This window comes from Cherax quadricarinatus, chromosome 18 (genome assembly GCF_038502225.1).
Source record: "Cherax quadricarinatus isolate ZL_2023a chromosome 18, ASM3850222v1, whole genome shotgun sequence".
Taxonomy (NCBI): domain Eukaryota; kingdom Metazoa; phylum Arthropoda; class Malacostraca; order Decapoda; family Parastacidae; genus Cherax; species Cherax quadricarinatus.
The window spans coordinates 23,076,919-23,095,239 of NC_091309.1; the positions used below are offsets into that span (position 1 = coordinate 23,076,919).

General features: G+C 37.4%; 1 protein-coding gene across 5 annotated transcripts in view; it reads left to right on the forward strand.

Moving 5' to 3' along the window:
• LOC128689437 (tyrosine-protein phosphatase non-receptor type 11) overlaps window positions 1-18,321 on the forward strand; it is a 206,975-nt gene that overhangs the window by 127,376 nt on the left and 61,278 nt on the right. For all 5 annotated transcript variants that reach the window (XM_053777743.2, XM_053777742.2, XM_070086332.1 and 2 more), the window contains 2 exons: window positions 2,903-3,049; window positions 16,997-17,164. In XM_053777743.2, the coding sequence (XP_053633718.1) occupies window positions 2,903-3,049; window positions 16,997-17,164 (315 nt within the window). The remainder of the gene's footprint in view (window positions 1-2,902; window positions 3,050-16,996; window positions 17,165-18,321) is intronic.

Consider the following 18,321-nt stretch of genomic DNA (forward strand, 5'->3'; position numbering starts at 1 on the left):
GTTCAATGTAAATAAGAGTATATTTTTTATGATAAAATATTTTTGAAAATTTTGATAATTGGGAGTTTTTATGAAGCTTCAGAAAATTAGCAGTTATTTGATTGCAATAGTTGCATTTAGCACTCGGTTATGTCTTGATCCATGGGCTATATTTGGAATGTTGTGGTTTTGGCTTGGTTGATAGCAAAGATTTTGTAACATTGTGTACTACCAATTTTCATTCTTGAGGTGGGATTTCAAATTAGGTGATTTTAGATCATTGGTATTCACTGTAGAGGTGTTTAACCCTTCAAGTATGAATAAGAGGGAGTACCATGCCATTGCAATTAGGTGGGAGTTTTCACTTGATCTAATACATATGATTCTGTAGTCTAACATTGGTGGATTACCACAGAAATGTTTCATTCTAGAGATGTGTGCTTGGCCTTTCGAAAGAGTCTGTAGTCTAAGGGGATTCTGGCATTGATAAGGATCTTTGATTAATTTTTTTTTTTTTCCAAACCCTAGTGATGAATATAAAGCTTTGCTCCGAGTCTTAAATAAGATATCATTTGCATTTGCATCCGGGCCAGACATATTCATGAGTACTTTGGTTTCAAAGCTGTGAGCTTACAGGTTGAGTTTTCTTTCTCAATACTGTAATTCTTGGCTTTTGTGCCTGTTTTACACTGTTTCCACCTTGATTTGAGGTCAAGGTGGTAGGATTCCTATTGTTTCACAGTAATCTATGAATAAGTTTTCTAGACTTCGTTTTCTGATGAATAGATATTCATTTGCTCTTTGTCTTTACTGAATCACTTGAATTTTCCAACTTTTATGCATAATACACAGTGGAACCTCAGTTTTCATCATTAATTCGTTCCAGAAAGTCTGACGAAAACTAAATTCGACGAAAATTGAAGCAATGTTTCCCATAAGAAATAATGCAAGTCCAATTAATCGGTTCCAGACACCCAAAAGTATTAATAAAAAATACATTTTATAGAGAATAACTATAGTTTTACATACAGAAAACAATTAGAAATAAATATAAAGGACTAATGAAATGGATAAATGAGCATTTAACATCACTTTTACCTTTATTGAAGACTTGTTGGTGTATGGAAGACGGCGAGGAGGGGAGAGGGAGGAGAGGTTATCTCTACCACCATCACTACCACCCTCTACCATCATCACAACTACTACCACCCTCTACCACCATCACAACTACTACCATCCTCTACCACCATCACAACTACTACCACCCTCTACCACCATCACAACTACTACCACCCTCTACCACCATCACAACTACTACCACCATCACTACCACCCTCTCCCACCATCACTATCACCCTCTACCATAATCACTACCACCCTCTACCAACGAGAAACAAAACCAGACTGACTCAGAACGTGTGGGATGCTTTGTGTGGGCACGGGTGGACACATTAAGAACAGCAGACCACTGTCAACTTGATGAAAACCGAGGTGAACGAAAGCTGGGATAAAATTTTGATGAAAAAGTCTTTGAAAACTGAATTCGACGAAAACCAGGGCAAACGAAAACTGAGGTTCCACTGTACGTTACCCTGCCTCGGTGGGAGATGGCCAGCATGTTAAAAAATATGCATCTTCTTAGGTAAGATATACTAATATTGACACTAATACATACATCACTTTATGCTGTTTTATCAATATATATTTGTTATACAGTAGACCCCCGGTTTTCGTAATTAATCCGTTGCAGAAGGTTGGCCTAAATCCGAAATGGCTGAAAACCGAAGTAATATTCCCCATACGAAATAATGTAAATCCAATTAATCAGTTTCAGACACCCAAAAATATTAAAAATGCATTTTATAGAGAATAACTATAGTTTTACATACAGAAAACAATAAGAAATAAATATAAATGACTAATTTTAATGATGAACATTACATACCTTTATTGAAGACTCTTGTTGGTGAGTAGTGTTTATTTGTAGTCCCAGAGGGACTACATCCCAGGCATATAGCTACATACACTGTGGCCTAGAGCCATATTATTAACATCAACATGCCATGTTCACTGAGTTTAATTATTTCTAACAACTATCTTTAGATGCCATCATAAACAAAGGGAGAAGTAATGAATAATTTATGCCGAGAATTGTAAAGAAAAACCTTATGTATTATTAAGGGCGGTTGGTTACTTGGCCAACGCACATTCATACATGTATTCTCTGAAGCTGGATCAGAGAAAACGTAATGTTTACCCTCCACCTGACCCCCACCCCTCGATAGCATATTAATCTTGTATGTTTATATACTATGTAACGTGTTTCTTATAGTATAATTTTGAAGAAAATATCATAGATGGATTAATGAAAATGTCTGTAACTTAAAATAAGACATTTAATGTGCCCAAGAGTGAGTCACGAATGTATGAGCAGCCCAGGTGGATACGTCTGGTACCGTCGATTTTCAAGCCGATGTATGAAACCCGGGGGGAAATTTCACTGAAAAAAGTGCTCAAAATCTGAATTGCATGGTTTCCGCACCAGCCGAAAACCTGGGGTCCACTGTATTCCACATCACCAGCATAAAAAAAGAGGTGTGTAATTCGGATACTGATTGCCTGTTGCTGCATATTACAGGGTATTGTTAGCATAAAATATAAGACACTGTCTAGATAACTCATGACTTGTAAACAAAGACCTGCAGGTTAAGTGAGGGCACCTCATACAAGGCTTCTGTGGCAATAAGTGTTTGCAGCTGCTACAGCACATGATGCAGTTCCTACTTCAGATAATGGATTTTTTCATTTAATAGGGCAGGAATTTTAATAGGCCATGAATTTTCTATTTATTTCAGGCTTTGGTTAACAGGTGCTTTGAATAAATAAAGGTCTGTTGTAGTCATTAAACTTGGTTTTTTTTTAGAGTGAAGAGGATGTTGGTATAGAGGCCAAGACCTATATAGCAACTCAAGGGTGCTTACCTTCCACATCTGCAGACTTTTGGTGGATGGTATGGCAGGAGAACACAAGAGTAATTGTCATGACGACTAAAGAGGTGGAACGAGGGAAGGTAGGAAGAATTCAAATTCAAATTCGAAGTTTATTCTCTATAAGGATTACAATGCTGAGTTTACAGAATTTGGTTATTGTGTGGTTTACATGTAGTTAAATTATGATTACAGAGTGTACCACTAGAACACCTAGCATGGCTAGGCATTTTGGGCAGACTTAATTTAATTCTTAATTTTAAAATATTACAAATTATGAGGTAAGTTGGTATTATGGCTAAGTGACTAAATACTAGCTTGTGAGTTTAGCAATGTGAATGCTTTTGTTTTGGCACAGTACATAGTTTCAGTATTGGAGTATCACAGGATTCATTATTTTAAGATTGAGGTTAATATTTCTGTTTATGGTCAAATGGGTGAGTGAGTGTAAGTGTGAACCACCAGGTGGTATTCGTGTAGTTAGTTGATGGGGTGTATCAGGGAGATAAGATGTTTTCTAATGGTAGTTTTGAAGGTGATGAATGTGTCTGCAGTTCTAGAGTTCTCAGGTAGGGTGTTACAGATTTTAGGGCCTTTGACATACATTGAATTTTTGTAAAGGTTTAGTCTGACACGGGGAATGTCGTAGAGATGTTTGTGTCTGGTGTTATGCCTGTGGGTTCTGTCACAACTGTCAAGAAAGCGTTTTAGGTCAAGGTTGATATTGGAGTTTAAGGTCCTGTAGATGTAGATTGCACAGTAGTAAGTGTGGATGTACTGAACAGGGAGTAAGTTTAGATCTAAGAAGAGTGGGGGGGTGTGTTGCCAGGGATGGGATTTAGTGATTATTCTTACTGCAGCTTTTTGTTGGGTTATTATTGGCTTTAGGTGTGTTGCTGCAGTTGATCCCCAAGCACAAATAGCATAGGTGAGGTATGGATAAATAAGTGAGTGGTATAGTGTGAGAAGGGCATTTTGCAGCATGTAGTATCGTATCTTGGAGAGGATCCCAACCGTTTTGGATACTTTTTTGGTTATGTGTAGGATATGGATGCTGAAATTCAGGTTGTTGTCAAGGTATAGGCCTAGGAATTTGCCCTCATTATGTCTGGTAATTAGTGTTGTCGATCTTAATGTTAATTTGTGCATCTCCTGCTCTGCTACCAAACATAATATAGTAGGTTTTGTCAGTGTTAAGCATAAGTTTATTGGCTGTCATCCAAGTCGATATTTTGATCAGCTCCTCGTTAACAATGGTGTTGAGGGTGGCAAGATTAGGGTGAGAGATGACATAAGTCGTGTCGTCAGCAAAGAGAATGGGTTTCAGGTGTTGGGATACGTTTGGAAGATCATTGATGTATATGAGGAAGAGCAGGGGACCAAGGACACTTCCCCGGGGAACTCCAGTATCAAGTGGCCGTGTTGTTGATGCTGTGTCTTTAATGGTGACATACTGATACCTATTAGTAAGGTAAGATTTGAAATAAGCAAGCACATGTCCTCTTATACCGTAATGGTCAAGTTTGTGGAGTAGGATGTCGTGGTCTACTGTGTCAAAAGCTTTTCTTAGGTCAACAAAAATTCCTAGTGGATATTCGTTATTTTCCAATGCTGTGTAAAGCAGATCTAGCATTTTTATGATTGCATCATTAGTGCTTTTATTTTTCCTGAATCCAAATTGGCAGGGGTTGAGTATGTTTTGTGCCGTTATAAATGAATATAGTCTCCTGTGCACGAGTTTCTCAAAGATTTTGGATAGCAATGGTAAGTTTGATATTGGCCTATAGTTGTTTAAGTTTGTAGGGTCACCACCTTTATGTATTGGTGTAACCCTTGCCATCTTGAGTAGTTTCGGGAAGGTGCTAGTTTCTAGTGACTTGTTAAAGAGTAATGAAATAGCATGTGAAAGGACATGGGCCGCTCGCTTGTACAGTAATGGTGGGACATGAGACAGATTCCCTGAGTTATTTTTAAGTGACTTTATAATCTCGGTGACTTCCGTGGGTTCAGTTGGTGCAAGATAGAAGGAATTTGGGAAATTCCCATCTAGGTAGTCCCCGGCATGGGCATTGGTACGTGGGATTTTATTGGCGAGATTAGATCCTATGGTTGAGAAGAAGTTGTTTATCTTGTTAGCTGTGTCAGTGGGATGTAGTGGTGTTTCATTAGGTTTAGTTAGGACAATATTCTTGTTTTTTTTCAGTTTGTGGGTCCCTAGAATCTGAGAGAGTGTTTTCCAGGTCTTTTTTATATCTCCTCTAGTGTCTGTGAATCTACTGGAGTAGTATAGTTGTTTAGCTTTCTTTATTACTTTGGTGAGAACTGATGAATAGTGTTTAAGAATATCTTTGTGTATTAAGCCCTGTCTATATTGCTTTTCATATTGGTGTTTCTTGTCAATGGATTTCAGAATGGTGCTGGTTAGCCATGGGCAACCAAGCCGTTTGTTTGTGATCTGTTTCGTTTTTATAGGACAATGTTTGTTGTATAGTCTAAGTAATTTGTTGAGAAAAATGTTCTGTAGGCCAGTCAACAGTCTCTAGGTCAAAATAAATGGTATCAAATACCGACACAGTGGAAATATAAACACATATGCAGTATAATGTGATCCTTTATTGACAACGTTTCACCCACACAGTGGGCTTTTTCAAGTCACACACAGATCTGTGTGTGACTTGAAAAAGCCCACTGTGTGGGTGAAACGTTGTCAATAAAGGATCACATTATACTGCATATGTGTTTATATTTCCACAGTCTCTAGGTCAGCTGTGAACTTCCTTATTGAGGCCTCGTCATGGAGTCTAAATGAGACTTTGTTGTATTCAAGTGGTGGTTTACTAATGTTTGTCAGGAGGAAGGTAGGGTAGTGGTCTGTAGTGCTATCTGTGATTATCCCTGATTTGAGGGGGGGCTAGTAAATTGGTCCATATATGGTCTATTATGGTTGCACTTGTCTCAGTGAGCCTGGTTCGTTTAGTTATTGTTGGTATGAGAAGTGTGTTGTTCATATTGTTAATGAAATCAGTTACAGGCTGATCATCTAGTAAGCCAAGGTTGATGTTGAAGTCTCCAGCTAAGAGAAGGTGGTGCTTATTCATTTGTCTGTTTGTTATTAGTGACTTTAATTTCTCACTGAAATTTGGGATGTTTGTGTGAGGTATCCGGTAAATGGCACCGATTGTTATAGGTGTCTTAAGGTTTTTTACCGTAAAATTAGCAAAAATGTATTCCCCATATTCATCACTAAAGCAAGTGGTGCTAATACAAGATAATTGGTTAGAGTAATAGATTGCAATACCACCCCCAACTTGGTTTGGTCTGCAGTTGTGAATTGCAGTGTATCCTGGTAGAGGGTAGATATCTATTGTGTCCTGCTTAAGCCAGGTCTCAGTAAGAATAATGCAGGAGAAGGGTGTCTTTAGTGATTCAAGGAGTGCCAGGAGGTCATCATAGTGTTTGCTTAAGGACCTGATGTTGTAGTTAAGTACTGATAGACTTTTAGCATTGTTTAGGATAGTGCTGGCTTGTGATGCTGTGTAATAAAGGCACTTACTTTCCAATAGGTTTTGATTGGGTGTCAGATTATGGAGGTTTAGATCAGGATCAACGTGATCAATCATCTTCTAGGTTTAAATTATGGTTATTTATATCCTGAGTTGTGTGTTGAGTTCTAGTACTGATATCTGTAGTGGTGGGAAGTTTGGACAAGTATATAGCTAGAGTATTTTGGTCATATAGAGTATAGTCACTACTACACATAATGAAGTTGATGTTGTCTATGTGTTGTGCTGGAATGAACTAAAGTACAACTAGGTATAAACTAGTAATATAAAAATACAAATTAAAAATAGAACAAGCCTCTCACTTGCAATTGCACTAAGGTCTAATATAATGACTTTTGTGGAGTCTATGTTTTGAGCTAGAATGAGCTATAGTACAACTAGGTTTAATCTAATAATATAAAAATACAAATTAAAAATAGCACCAGTCTCTCACTAGTAATTGCACTATGGTCTAATATAATGAATTTGGTATTGACTATGTATTGAGCTACAATGAGCTATAGTACAACTGAGTTCAATCTAATAATATAAAAATGGCACAAGACTCTCAATTGTAATTGCACTAAGGTTTTATATAAGTTGTTTACAAGAATTAGAGTATAACTAGATTTAAATTGACAAGATAAAATACACAAGTTAAGGTAGCAAAAGAATAATAAAAAAAAAATGATAAAAATAAAAATGGCAATGCTAGTAAGATGGTAGACAGGATAATATAAAAGTTGTAGTTGAAAATACTAGTTTAAAAAAGTATAGAATAAAAATAGTCAATAAAAGAAGTTTACAATAAGTTTGATCAATATAGTTTAACCCCTTCAGGGTCCAAGGCCAAAATCTGAAGTGGTGCCCCAGTGTCCAAGAATTTAAAAAAAAAAAAAAAAAAAAAAAATTTCTTATGAAATGGTAGAGAATCTTTTTGTGAAGGTAATAAAACAAAAAGTACAAAATTTGATGGAAAATTGACGAAATTATGCTCTTGCAAATTTTGATGTGTCAGCGATATTTACGAATCGGCGATTTTGCCGACTTTGACTCCCATTTTAGGCCAATTACACTATTCCGGTTGACCAAATTTTTAGCTATTTCACTAGTATTACTTCTATTCTATCGATTGAGCACAGGAAATCGACAAGTCAACTGTTTCAACTACAAAATAAAGTGATCGGAAATTGGTAATTTGGCCAATTTAACACAAAGTTCAAAATATTTCAATTTCAAAATAGGGTCCAGAATAAACAATGTAGGTATTCCTGGCACTAAACTAACATTTCCTCTGTTCATTAGTTACGTTTTGAGGCTTTACAAATAAATTCCATTTTTATTTTTTATTCACATAATGAATTTTTATTCACACCAAAAAATAGAAGATTTACTGTTATGCAATATTGTAATAATTTTATAAATATCATCACCACATTTGTGAATGTATATTAGACCCACCAGCTGGCGTGTATTAGACATGTGAGGTCGTTTGTTTACTCTTGAACATCGGCAAAAATTTAACATTTCCGCTACTTTGAGCTCAGTTTCAAGCCATTTCCAGTGCTAAAACCAATCAAAATCATCTCTATTTCTGTAATATGTCTTCCATTCCATCAAATGAGATCAAGAAATCACAAATACAACTATAAAAAACATATGAAAAAACACTGCAAAGTCGCTGTTTTAATCAAAAATCATGGTCTCAGTTTTTTCTCTCATTATACACAGTGTGCTGCAGGATCTGTTTTATGTAGTGCACACATACCACATAGATGCATTCTCTCATATCTAGGCCCAAATGTACCACTCACAGTTTATCAGAGTGAGCTGAGCTCATGACGTAGATCTACGGTTTGGACCCTGAACGTAAAGCCGTAGATCTACGGGACGGACCCTGAAAGGGTTAAAGCAAAATTGGGCAATAATAGGGATTTTAGAATAAAATTGGGCAATTGAGTATTTCTTAAAGTGAGGTAGAATTATTGAGGACAAGTTATGGTTAGTTTATAATAAAATAAGATGGAACAGTGATGCGGTAAGTTGTAATAAAGGAGATAGATTCTGTAGATATTAAACAAATTAAGACTATGAGGTAGAATGGTCGTTGAATACAACAATGACAGTCAAAAGTAGTTGGGGTATTAGAATTTTAGGGGGGCACAAATTTATGACAGTATAACACTAACGGTGGACTGTGGGTATTATCTGCACTTTACTCTGATTCTGTTAGTCCAGCCTCACTTAGGAATGTTTTAAGGTCATGTTCTGTAGAGATGAAGTATCTCTTCCCAGTGGGCTGTTTCCTAACTGCGATTTTTCCATCCCTCACAAAGCACTGGTGGATTTTTTGGGCATAGCGTAATTTTCTTAGCCGATAAAGAAGGTTTTGTCTTGTTTTGGTAAGGCACTCATTGACGTAAACATCAGTTTTCATAGAAATAGATGTTTTTAGTAGGTTGTTTCTTTGTAGGCTAGTTTGGAATTTTAACAGCACTGTTTTTTTACCTGCTTGGTAGCCCATCAGTTTGCAATCCTTTAGGTCATCACTACGTATGTTAAGGCGAAGGTGGTCCTTGATAAGCTGCAGGGTGGTCTCCATGCAGGTTTCTTGGGTGACTGTGGGTGGGAGATGTTTGCTGTTAACTACAACAGCATCAGATAGCTGCTGTTGGTCATTATGGTCTTGGAAGTTGGTTATGACATTGGCAAGTTGTTGGTTCACTCTTGATCTTTCCTCTGTAATGTTGGTAGTAAGTAGGGTGACTTGGTCTTTTAGAGTGTTGATGGTGTCTAGGGACTGGGTGTGGGTGTTGCTTTTTTGTTCCAGAGTGTCTAGTTTATGTTCAAGAGCAGTGATCTTGTTGAGGTAATCTACATTGCTAGCTTTTAGTTCCTGCATTTCTTGAGTTAGTTTGGTGATCGTTTGGTTCTAAATCGTAAAGAGTTTAGCTATTTCTGGGTCGGTGATCTTCTTGACATCAAATACTGGGAAGGAGTTATCTTGGACTGTGGCGGTGGCCATGTTTGTTGTTGTCTGTCATGTGTTGTGGTGATGCCGGTGGGTGATGAGGGTTGTGTCCTGGCTGGCAGTACCACAAGTTTTCCTCGTGTTATTACTGCTCTCACCTTTGATGTTAGGAGTCCTTAGCTGGTTACTGGATCTTCTTTTATTGCTCTGACCCTTGTCCATTGGCTGTGGCTTCGGGTGAATAGTAGGCGATGGGTGATGGGTGAATGTTGTGGAGTATCACTTCAGTGGCAGCGGGGTAGGAGGTGGTTTTACGAGTCCTATTAGTTGGTGATTTGTGAACTTTTGGGTGATTTCTGCAGTTGATTTATATCATTCTGGGTATCCACACATGTTAGTGTTATGTGGGTCTTGATTAGGTCATCACTGGGCTGCTGCGAACCTCAGGTAGAAGTAAATATAGAGGACAAGGTTCCTGTTGCCGCTGCCGCTGCTATGCTAGAGGAGAAATAACACAAGTGGTGGCCAGAGAGAACTACTCGAGTGTTGTTGTTGTTAAAGTTGATTTATTCCTAAATGTCAGGTACTTCTCTTAACATTTTATGGCTTTATATCTACTCCATCATGGTTATGAGCAGCTTCCTACTACAAAAGAATGAATAAGGGAAATATAAAATAACTTTAAAACACAGCTTACAATACAGTAGAACCCCCCATATCTGTAGATTCAGTTTCTGCTTTTTCAGTGATCTGCAGTTTACCATGGCCCAAAAATATCCCTTAATTTTGCTTAATATTGGCCATAAAATGCAAAGGTAGTGATGGTGGCAGTACTTCAAAGCCTAAGAGAAGCTGTGAAGTGCTTCTCATCAGTGAAAGTGATAATTCTCCATTTATTGTGCATAATTTATCAATAAAACTTTATAATAGGTGTGTATGAAAACAAACAACAACATACGTATATATAAGATTTGCTATTATCCACAGTGGAGGATTGAAGTGTGTGGTATCCCTCGTGGATATGAGGGGGACTGCTGTATCTTTTTATGCATAATAAAGTATGGTGTCATTATTTTTATGATTTGGCATAGGATTAATTTACAAAGACATGTAGACTTCATAACCTTATTAAGATGAATACAAGGATATTACTTTTATCACATTAATTTCTCTAGAAGCTTCTCTTGACAAATTACAGTAAAGACACACTGATCATAGCACTAATGATGCTACATAAAAAATATTACTTAAGGAAGCAGCATACATTAACTTCCACCCTAATCTGTGTTCAAGTGAAAAGTGATGATTTAAGCTTCCTGGAAGCATCACCAAGGATGTCACTCAGAGCTAGTACCTTCACATTACACTCATCACTGATGGGGGTTAATGCACGAGGTGATTTTGCACTAAACTGTTCACAGCAGTTTGTCTAAGGCTTAACCCAGGACCACCTTAAAGAATAATACAGTATTGCAAATCATTATTTATACATAAACATATGCATGATGAGGACACTGGTAGATAGTGTTGATGTAACAGATTGATATGAAGGCAGAAGAAAGAGGCTAAAACAGATATTTAAGAAATGTCTTTATACCTCCACAGCTGCACTTTTTTTTTCATGGGCAATACAGTATATTAACAGTATTGCATTTCAGTATCAAAAAATGCCGTCCAGTAAATATATAAGGCTAGTGTTTTACCTGCATAGGTCTGCCTTGCACTTCGAGGGGCAAAACATTACCATGGATGCTAGGACATATCTGTCCTAGCATCCATGTCCTACAGCTACGGGACTGAAAGCTATCATATTTTCTCTCATATGAGATTCACCTTTGCATTAGACACCCTAATTTTGGAAGCAGTTTTTGTGATTTTGTTTTTAGTACATTTCATACATGTACTACACTTCTGTTACCATGGTTACAATACCCAGTGTATGTGATGGCAAATTCTGGAGGGTTGTGAAGTGTGATAGCATATTATAGAGGATTGTGAAGTGTGATAGCATATTATGGAGGATTGTAAGGTGCAAAAGCATATCACAGTATATTGTAGGGTGTGAAGCACGTTATGGAGGGTTGCAGAGTGTATCAGCATGTTGTGGAGTGTGGTACCATATTATGGAGGGTTGTAGAGTGTAGTAGGATGTTGTGGAGGGTTGTAGTTTGTGGTAGCAAGTTGTTGAGGGTTGCAGTTTGGTGGTAGCAAGTTGATGAGGGTTGTAAAATGTGGCAGCACATGGAGGGCTGTAGAGTGCAGCAGCATGTTGTGGAGGGTTGTAGTGTAGTAATGTGATGTGGAGGGTTGTACTGTGGTAATGTGATGTGGAGGTTTGTAGTGTGGTAAAATGTTGTGGAGGATTGCAGAGTGCAGAAGAATGTTGTGGAGGATTGCAGTGTGTGGTAGAATGTTATAGAGGATTGAAGTGTATGGTAGAATGCTGTGGAGGATTGAAGTGTGTGATAGACTGTTGTGGAGGATTGCAGTGTGTGGTAGACTGTTGTGGAGGATTGCAGAGTAGGGTAGAATGTTGTGGAGGATTGCAGTGTGTGGTAGAATGTTGTTGAGGATTGCAGTGTGTGGTAGAATGTTGTGGTTGATTGTAGTGTGGTAGAATATTGTGATTGATTGTAGAGTGTGGTAGAAAGTTGTGGTTGATTGTAGTGTGTGGTAGAATGTTGTGGTTGATTGTAGAGTGTGGTAGAATGTTGTGGTTCATTGTAGTGTGTGATAGAATGTTGTGGAGGTTTGCAGAGTGTGGTAGAATGTTGTGGAGGATTGCAGTGTGTGGTAGAATGTTGTGGAGGATTGCAGTGTGTGGTAGATTGTTGTGGAGGATTGCAGTGTGTGTGGTAGAATGTTGTGGTTGATTGTAGTGTGGTAGAATATTGTGATTGATTGTAGAGTGTGGTAGAAAGATGTGGTTGATTGTAGTGTGTGGTAGAATGTTGTGGTTGATTGTAGAGTGTGGTAGAATGTTGTGGTTCATTGTAGTGTGTGGTAGAATGCTGTGGAGGTTTGCAGAGTGTGGTAGAATGTTGTGGAGGATTGCAGTGTGTGGTAGAATGTTGTGGAGGATTGCAGAGTGCGGTAGATTGTTGTGGAGGATTGTAGAGTGTGGTAGAATGTTGTGGAGGATTGCAGTGTGGTAGAATGTTGTGGAGGATTGCAGTGTGTGGTAGAATGTTGTGGAGGATTGCAGAGTATGGTAGAATGTTGTGGAGGATTGCAGAGTGTGGTAGAATGTGGTGGATGATTGCAAAGTGTAGTAGATTGTTGTGGAGGATTGTAGAGTGTGGTAGAATATTGTGGAGGATTGTAGAATGTTTTAAAATGTTGTGGAGGATTGTAGAGTGTTTTAAAATGTTGTGGAGGATTGTAGAGTGTGGTAGAATGTTGTGGAGGATTGTAGTGTGTGGTAGAATGTTGCAAAGGATTGTAGTGTGTGGTAGAATGTTGTGAAAATTGTAATTGAGGGTTGTAGTATATGGAAGAATGTCATGGAGGGTTGTAGTGTATGGAAGAATGTTGTGGAGGGTTGTAGTGTATGGAAGAATGTTGTGGAGAGTTATAGTGTATGGAAGAATGTTGTGGAGAGTTGTAAAGGATAGTGTTGGGTAGCATGTGGAGGGTTGTAGGGCATGGAAGCATGTTGTGAAGAGTTGTGAAGTGTGGCATGGTGTTGTGGCATGCGTTAGTGTTGTAAAGTGTGCTGGTATGTAGTTAAGTATGATTCACATGCAGTATGTGCATGTTAAATCTTGTAAGTTACAGGTTATGCCATTTGGCGTAAAATAAAGACAAACAGTATCTCAAAGAATATGTATTAAATTTGGTGCTAACTGAGCCCCCACAACAGCTCCTCAGCACACTGTAATACTTAAAATCTTAAAGCAGCAACTACAGTATTCAGTTCCCATACCTCTGGCTATTGTACTCTTAGTACTCAATAATAACAGCTCTGCCAATTGCAAATGGCAACAAAAGACTTTGCTGTTAGAATTTTAAATTGGAGCTATTCCATATCTTATGGGTTTAGTGCTTCCCTAGGAGCTTAAAAATGTAATTTTGTGCATTTTTTCATCTTTGTCTTTAGAAATATTTTTAATATAGTCCACATAGGATGCAGAGTGTTTTTACAACTTAACTTTTGGGAAAAATTGTCTTGTAGGATGAAAAATAGTGTACGAGAGAAATATATATGAGCAGTCACTTTAACTGACACTAGTTGCAATCTTATCCAAGGTGTTTCAAATGTTGTCCAGTGAATTAGAACATTTCCTGTTTAATCATATAATGTATGAATTTTACACTAGAAACTTGAATCTTACTAGCCAGTTTTCTTGAATTAATTCATAGACATTACAAAATTTACATCCCATCAGCACATGAAATCTCACTAAACACTTGCCTTTACTTCAAACCACCCTGTTTACATAATCCTGCTGATTAATAAAGCCTCTACCTCTATACAGTTAAACACCAGAATTTACATATACTGTACATTAATAATCTTATGAAAAATTCTGCTTTTTTTCACCAGGCTCTTAAAAAATGTGCTTAATATTAACATTCATAGAGAAAAATAAATTTTGGCATTGGAACTCTAATGAACACATTTTGAATAAGAGCCTAAGGTTAGTTTTTAATTTAAGGGCCTTGTTCCAAGTAAAAGAAAAAAAAGGGGGCACTGCAATAAACCTCATGAATAATCAAAGTTTTCCACAAAATGCTCTTTAGAAAAAACTGTATAATTGAATTGCACAAATTCCAGGGTTTGATTATAATGTTATTTATTTCATAAATAACATTTCCACTGCCTTCAATTTTGATGATAAATTAGACACATGTGCAACTCTTGGGTATCTTTATTGAGGAAACGTTTTGCCACACAGTGGCTTCATCAGTCCATACAAGGAAGAGTCTTGAAGAACAGGAGGAGAATTTCATTCAAAAATGTATGAAGGAAGTGCATGTGTTCAGATATTTGGGAATGGACTTCTTGGCAGACAGATCTATGAAAGATGAGGTGAACCTTAGAATTGATAAGGTAAAAAAGGTGGATGTGAAGCATGGGTTTTTAGATGTTACAGCAAGGATGAGACTGGAGGCAGTGGATATTTCGTGTCTGAAGGCAATGTGTGGTGTGTGTATCATGCAGAGAATTTATAGTTTAGAGATTAGGAAAAGGTGTGAGGTTACTAAAGTAGTATCTATATATCCAGAGGGCTTGGGAGGACATTTAGAGGAAATAGAGCAAAATAGGCCGACTTGGAGGGTATATACCGTATTTCGCGGCTTACAAGACACTGCTTACAAAACTTGCTTCAGTTTCAATGGCTCGGCGTCGGCCATAACTGGGAGAGCACAGCCCACCCCACAACCCCAACTTATAGCTCCTGTCACTGACCTTCAGTTTATAGAATGCAGGGTGGTTTTTGGAGATATTTGTGGAAAAAACATGTGTTTAATAAGCCACAAAATAGAATAAATCTGTAGTGGAGGGAAGGAAGGGTAGGGGGTCATCCATAGAAAAGTTAGAGAGAGGGGGTAAAGGAGGTTTTGCATCAAGGGGCTTGGACATCCAGCAGGCATGTGCGAGCTTGATAGGAGTGAGTGGAGGTAAGTGGATTTTATGAGTTGATATGCTGTTGGAGTGTGAGCAAGGTAACCTTTATGAAGGAGCTCAAGGAAACAGGTTAGCTGGACTTGAATTCTGGAGTCAGAAAGTACAGTGCCTGCATTCCGAAGGAGGGGTGGGGATATATGCAGTTTTAACCCTTAACCCTTTGAGGGTCGACAGGCCCTCTCTGAGACTCGTTCTCAGGGTCGGCCAAATTTAAAAAAAAGAAAAAAAAAAAATTCTCATGGAAAGATAGAGAATCTTTTCCCGATCATAATGACACCAAAAGTATGAAAATTGATGAAAAACTTACGGAATTATGCTCTCACGAAGTTAGCGGTCTCGGCAATGTTTATGGATCGGCGATTTTGCCCACTTTGAGCCCTATTTCGGCCAGTTCCACTGTACTAGTCGACAAAAAACATAAATATTTCGCTAGAACTCCATTTTTTCTATTGAATGAGTGCAAGAAACCACCCATTTACCAATTTCAACTATCCAGTACAGTGGTCAGAATTTAGCAATTTTGCCAATTTCACACAAATTTCAAAAGATGCCAATTTCTGAATAGGGTCCAGAACAAACAAGAAATACATTCCTGGCACTAAAATGACATTTCCTCTGTTCATTAGTCACGTCTCAAGGCCCCTCTTACATTCTTTTGCTTTTCACTTTGAATTTTTATTTTCACAAAAAATAGAAGATTTACTGTTATACAGACTACTGCATTAGTGTAAAAAATGGTATGAATCGTATTGACGCACTTGCAAAAGAATATTAGACTCACCAGTTGATGTGTATTGGACGCTTGGCATGATTTGTTTACTTTTGAACTTTGGTAAAAATCGAACATTTGTGCTACTTTGAGCTCAATTTCAAGGTACTTTTCATTGTAAAACCAGTCAAAATCATCTCAGTTTCTATGATATGCCTTCCATTCTATAAAATGAAACCAAGAAAACTAGAATACAACAATAAATACCATACGAAAATACAGTGCAAAGTCGCTGTTTTATTCCAAAAAAACGGTTAAAGTTTTTTTTTTCTCATTATGCACTGTGTGCTGCAGGATTTTTTTTATACCATGCACACTGACCACATAGACCCATTCTTTCATATGGAGGCCTACCAGCTTTTTCCCACTAGATTTGAGGGCGCTAGAATTTAGGCGTACTAGTACGTCAAAAACCCTGGGTCGTAAGCCGTACTAGTACGTCCGAAACCCTCAAAGGGTTAAACTGTCCGAATGTAGATCTACGTTTTTTCAACATTTGAAAGTATGTAAAAAATGTAGATTTTTTTTTTTAAATTTGAAAACATGTAGAAAAACTTTATCAACTTTTTTTTTTTTTGTTATGTACGTATTTGAAAACATGTAAAAAAAACGTAGATCTACTTTTGGAGCACTACGCATGTGAACATAAATCTGTTTGGACAGTTTAAGGGTTAAACTGTAGTATTGGCACCCCTCTGGTAAGACAGTGATGGTGAAAGTGTTTCTTCTTTTTTGGGTCACCCTTCCTTGGTCAGAGATGGCTGGTTAGTTAATAAGAGAGAGTGAGTGAGTAAATGTGTGTGTGTACGTGTATGTGTGAAAGAGAGAGAGTGCATGAGAAAGCTAGGTTAGGCAATAATTGAGTAAAATCACAATATCTTTTTGCACTGTGTGGAAGAATGAGTAGTGTGAAAGCCTCAATTCTCTGTGTTGTGATTAAATTAATATAGAATGTAAGATTATATTATAATTTATTTTAAAGTTTAATGGATGTACTCTGCACTCTTATGAAAATAAATTATGATTGAAAGATGACAAAGTGATATTAGACTTTAGGTAAATTGTTTTTATGTATGTATTCTATTTTCCAGTGATAATTGCTAACTATTTTTTCAGAATAAATGTGGTCGTTATTGGCCTGAAGAAGGCTCTTGTAAGGAATATGGACGTATCACAGTTCGCAACATTTTGGAGAGCTCCAATAATGACTACATACTACGTGAATTCCTCCTTTCTGTCAAAGATGATCTGCCTGAAAGAAAAATTTTCCATTATCATTTCACTGTAAGCATTTATCTTTATAAAAATGTTAAAGTAATTTTTCTCTATACAGTGTGCTTTTTAGTATTTTTCTTTATTCTTGCCTTTTTGCCAGTGCCACTCAAAATTGGATAGACAAGCATTTCTTCTCTGTTTGCTGGAACAAATCCTTGAATATAACATAGGTATATAATACTGACTATAAGAAAAGCTTGCTGATTCCAAAACTAATGCTCTGATTGGAATACAGTAGACTGTTATATTAAACAATAGTTGGGTTCCTGAAAATGTAATGTTGGATAAACTGAAGAACTTGGGGAAAAAAATTCAAGTTCCTGGAAACCCCATAAATGCCCCCAATTTTTTTTTTTGATCTCCAGATCTTACAAAAATAAAAATGGTTATATAATGTTTGTTCACTGTTGTAATGTATTATGCTGTTTCAATTGCTTAAGGCTACAAGTGCAACAGAAATAATAATTCTTACATTAAATTGTAGTTGCTGGTGTATGTCGATGATTGTGAAGAGAGTGGAGAGTTACGCTGTGGCCTTACTGGGCTGAGGTGGATAGTTGAGGTTCTGGTACTGAAGTCAATGGTTGTACTGGAGTGTGCATAAATTCTGTAATGGATCTCTGGGCCCTTTTGCCCTACAGCTGACTGTTAGGCATCTTCAGCTGGTCTAGACCCCATTTCAGAGCATTGCTTCTAGATTTGTCAGGGTCCTCTTCAGTGAAAAAAGTCTGCAACTTTACCAGTTAAATGGAACTGCTCACATAACTGTTGCAATGTTAACTGTTTCTTTTTTTCAGGTTTTTCTTCATCTTTTGTTATCTGCTTCCCTTGTGTCTGTGCATTGAGCTCTGCCAACATTTCCTCTGGGCTCCTGTCTTCATCATCATCATCATCTTTGAAGAGCTCATTCACATCATCTTCCTTCATATCATCAAAGCCATCACCTGGTAATGTCTTTGCCAACTGAACTATTTCCTGCACCTGACTCTCAAGCGAGGGAAAAACTGGTGAAAGAATTAACTACAGAAGGAAATAATTTTCCCCAGCCTGCATTTAATGTTAATTGAGGCACTTCTTTCTAGCTTAGCTGATGGGATCTGCAATGTCAAATTTATTCCAGAAGTTTGGAACTGCTGGTTTGGAGTCAGAGTCCATTATTATAACTA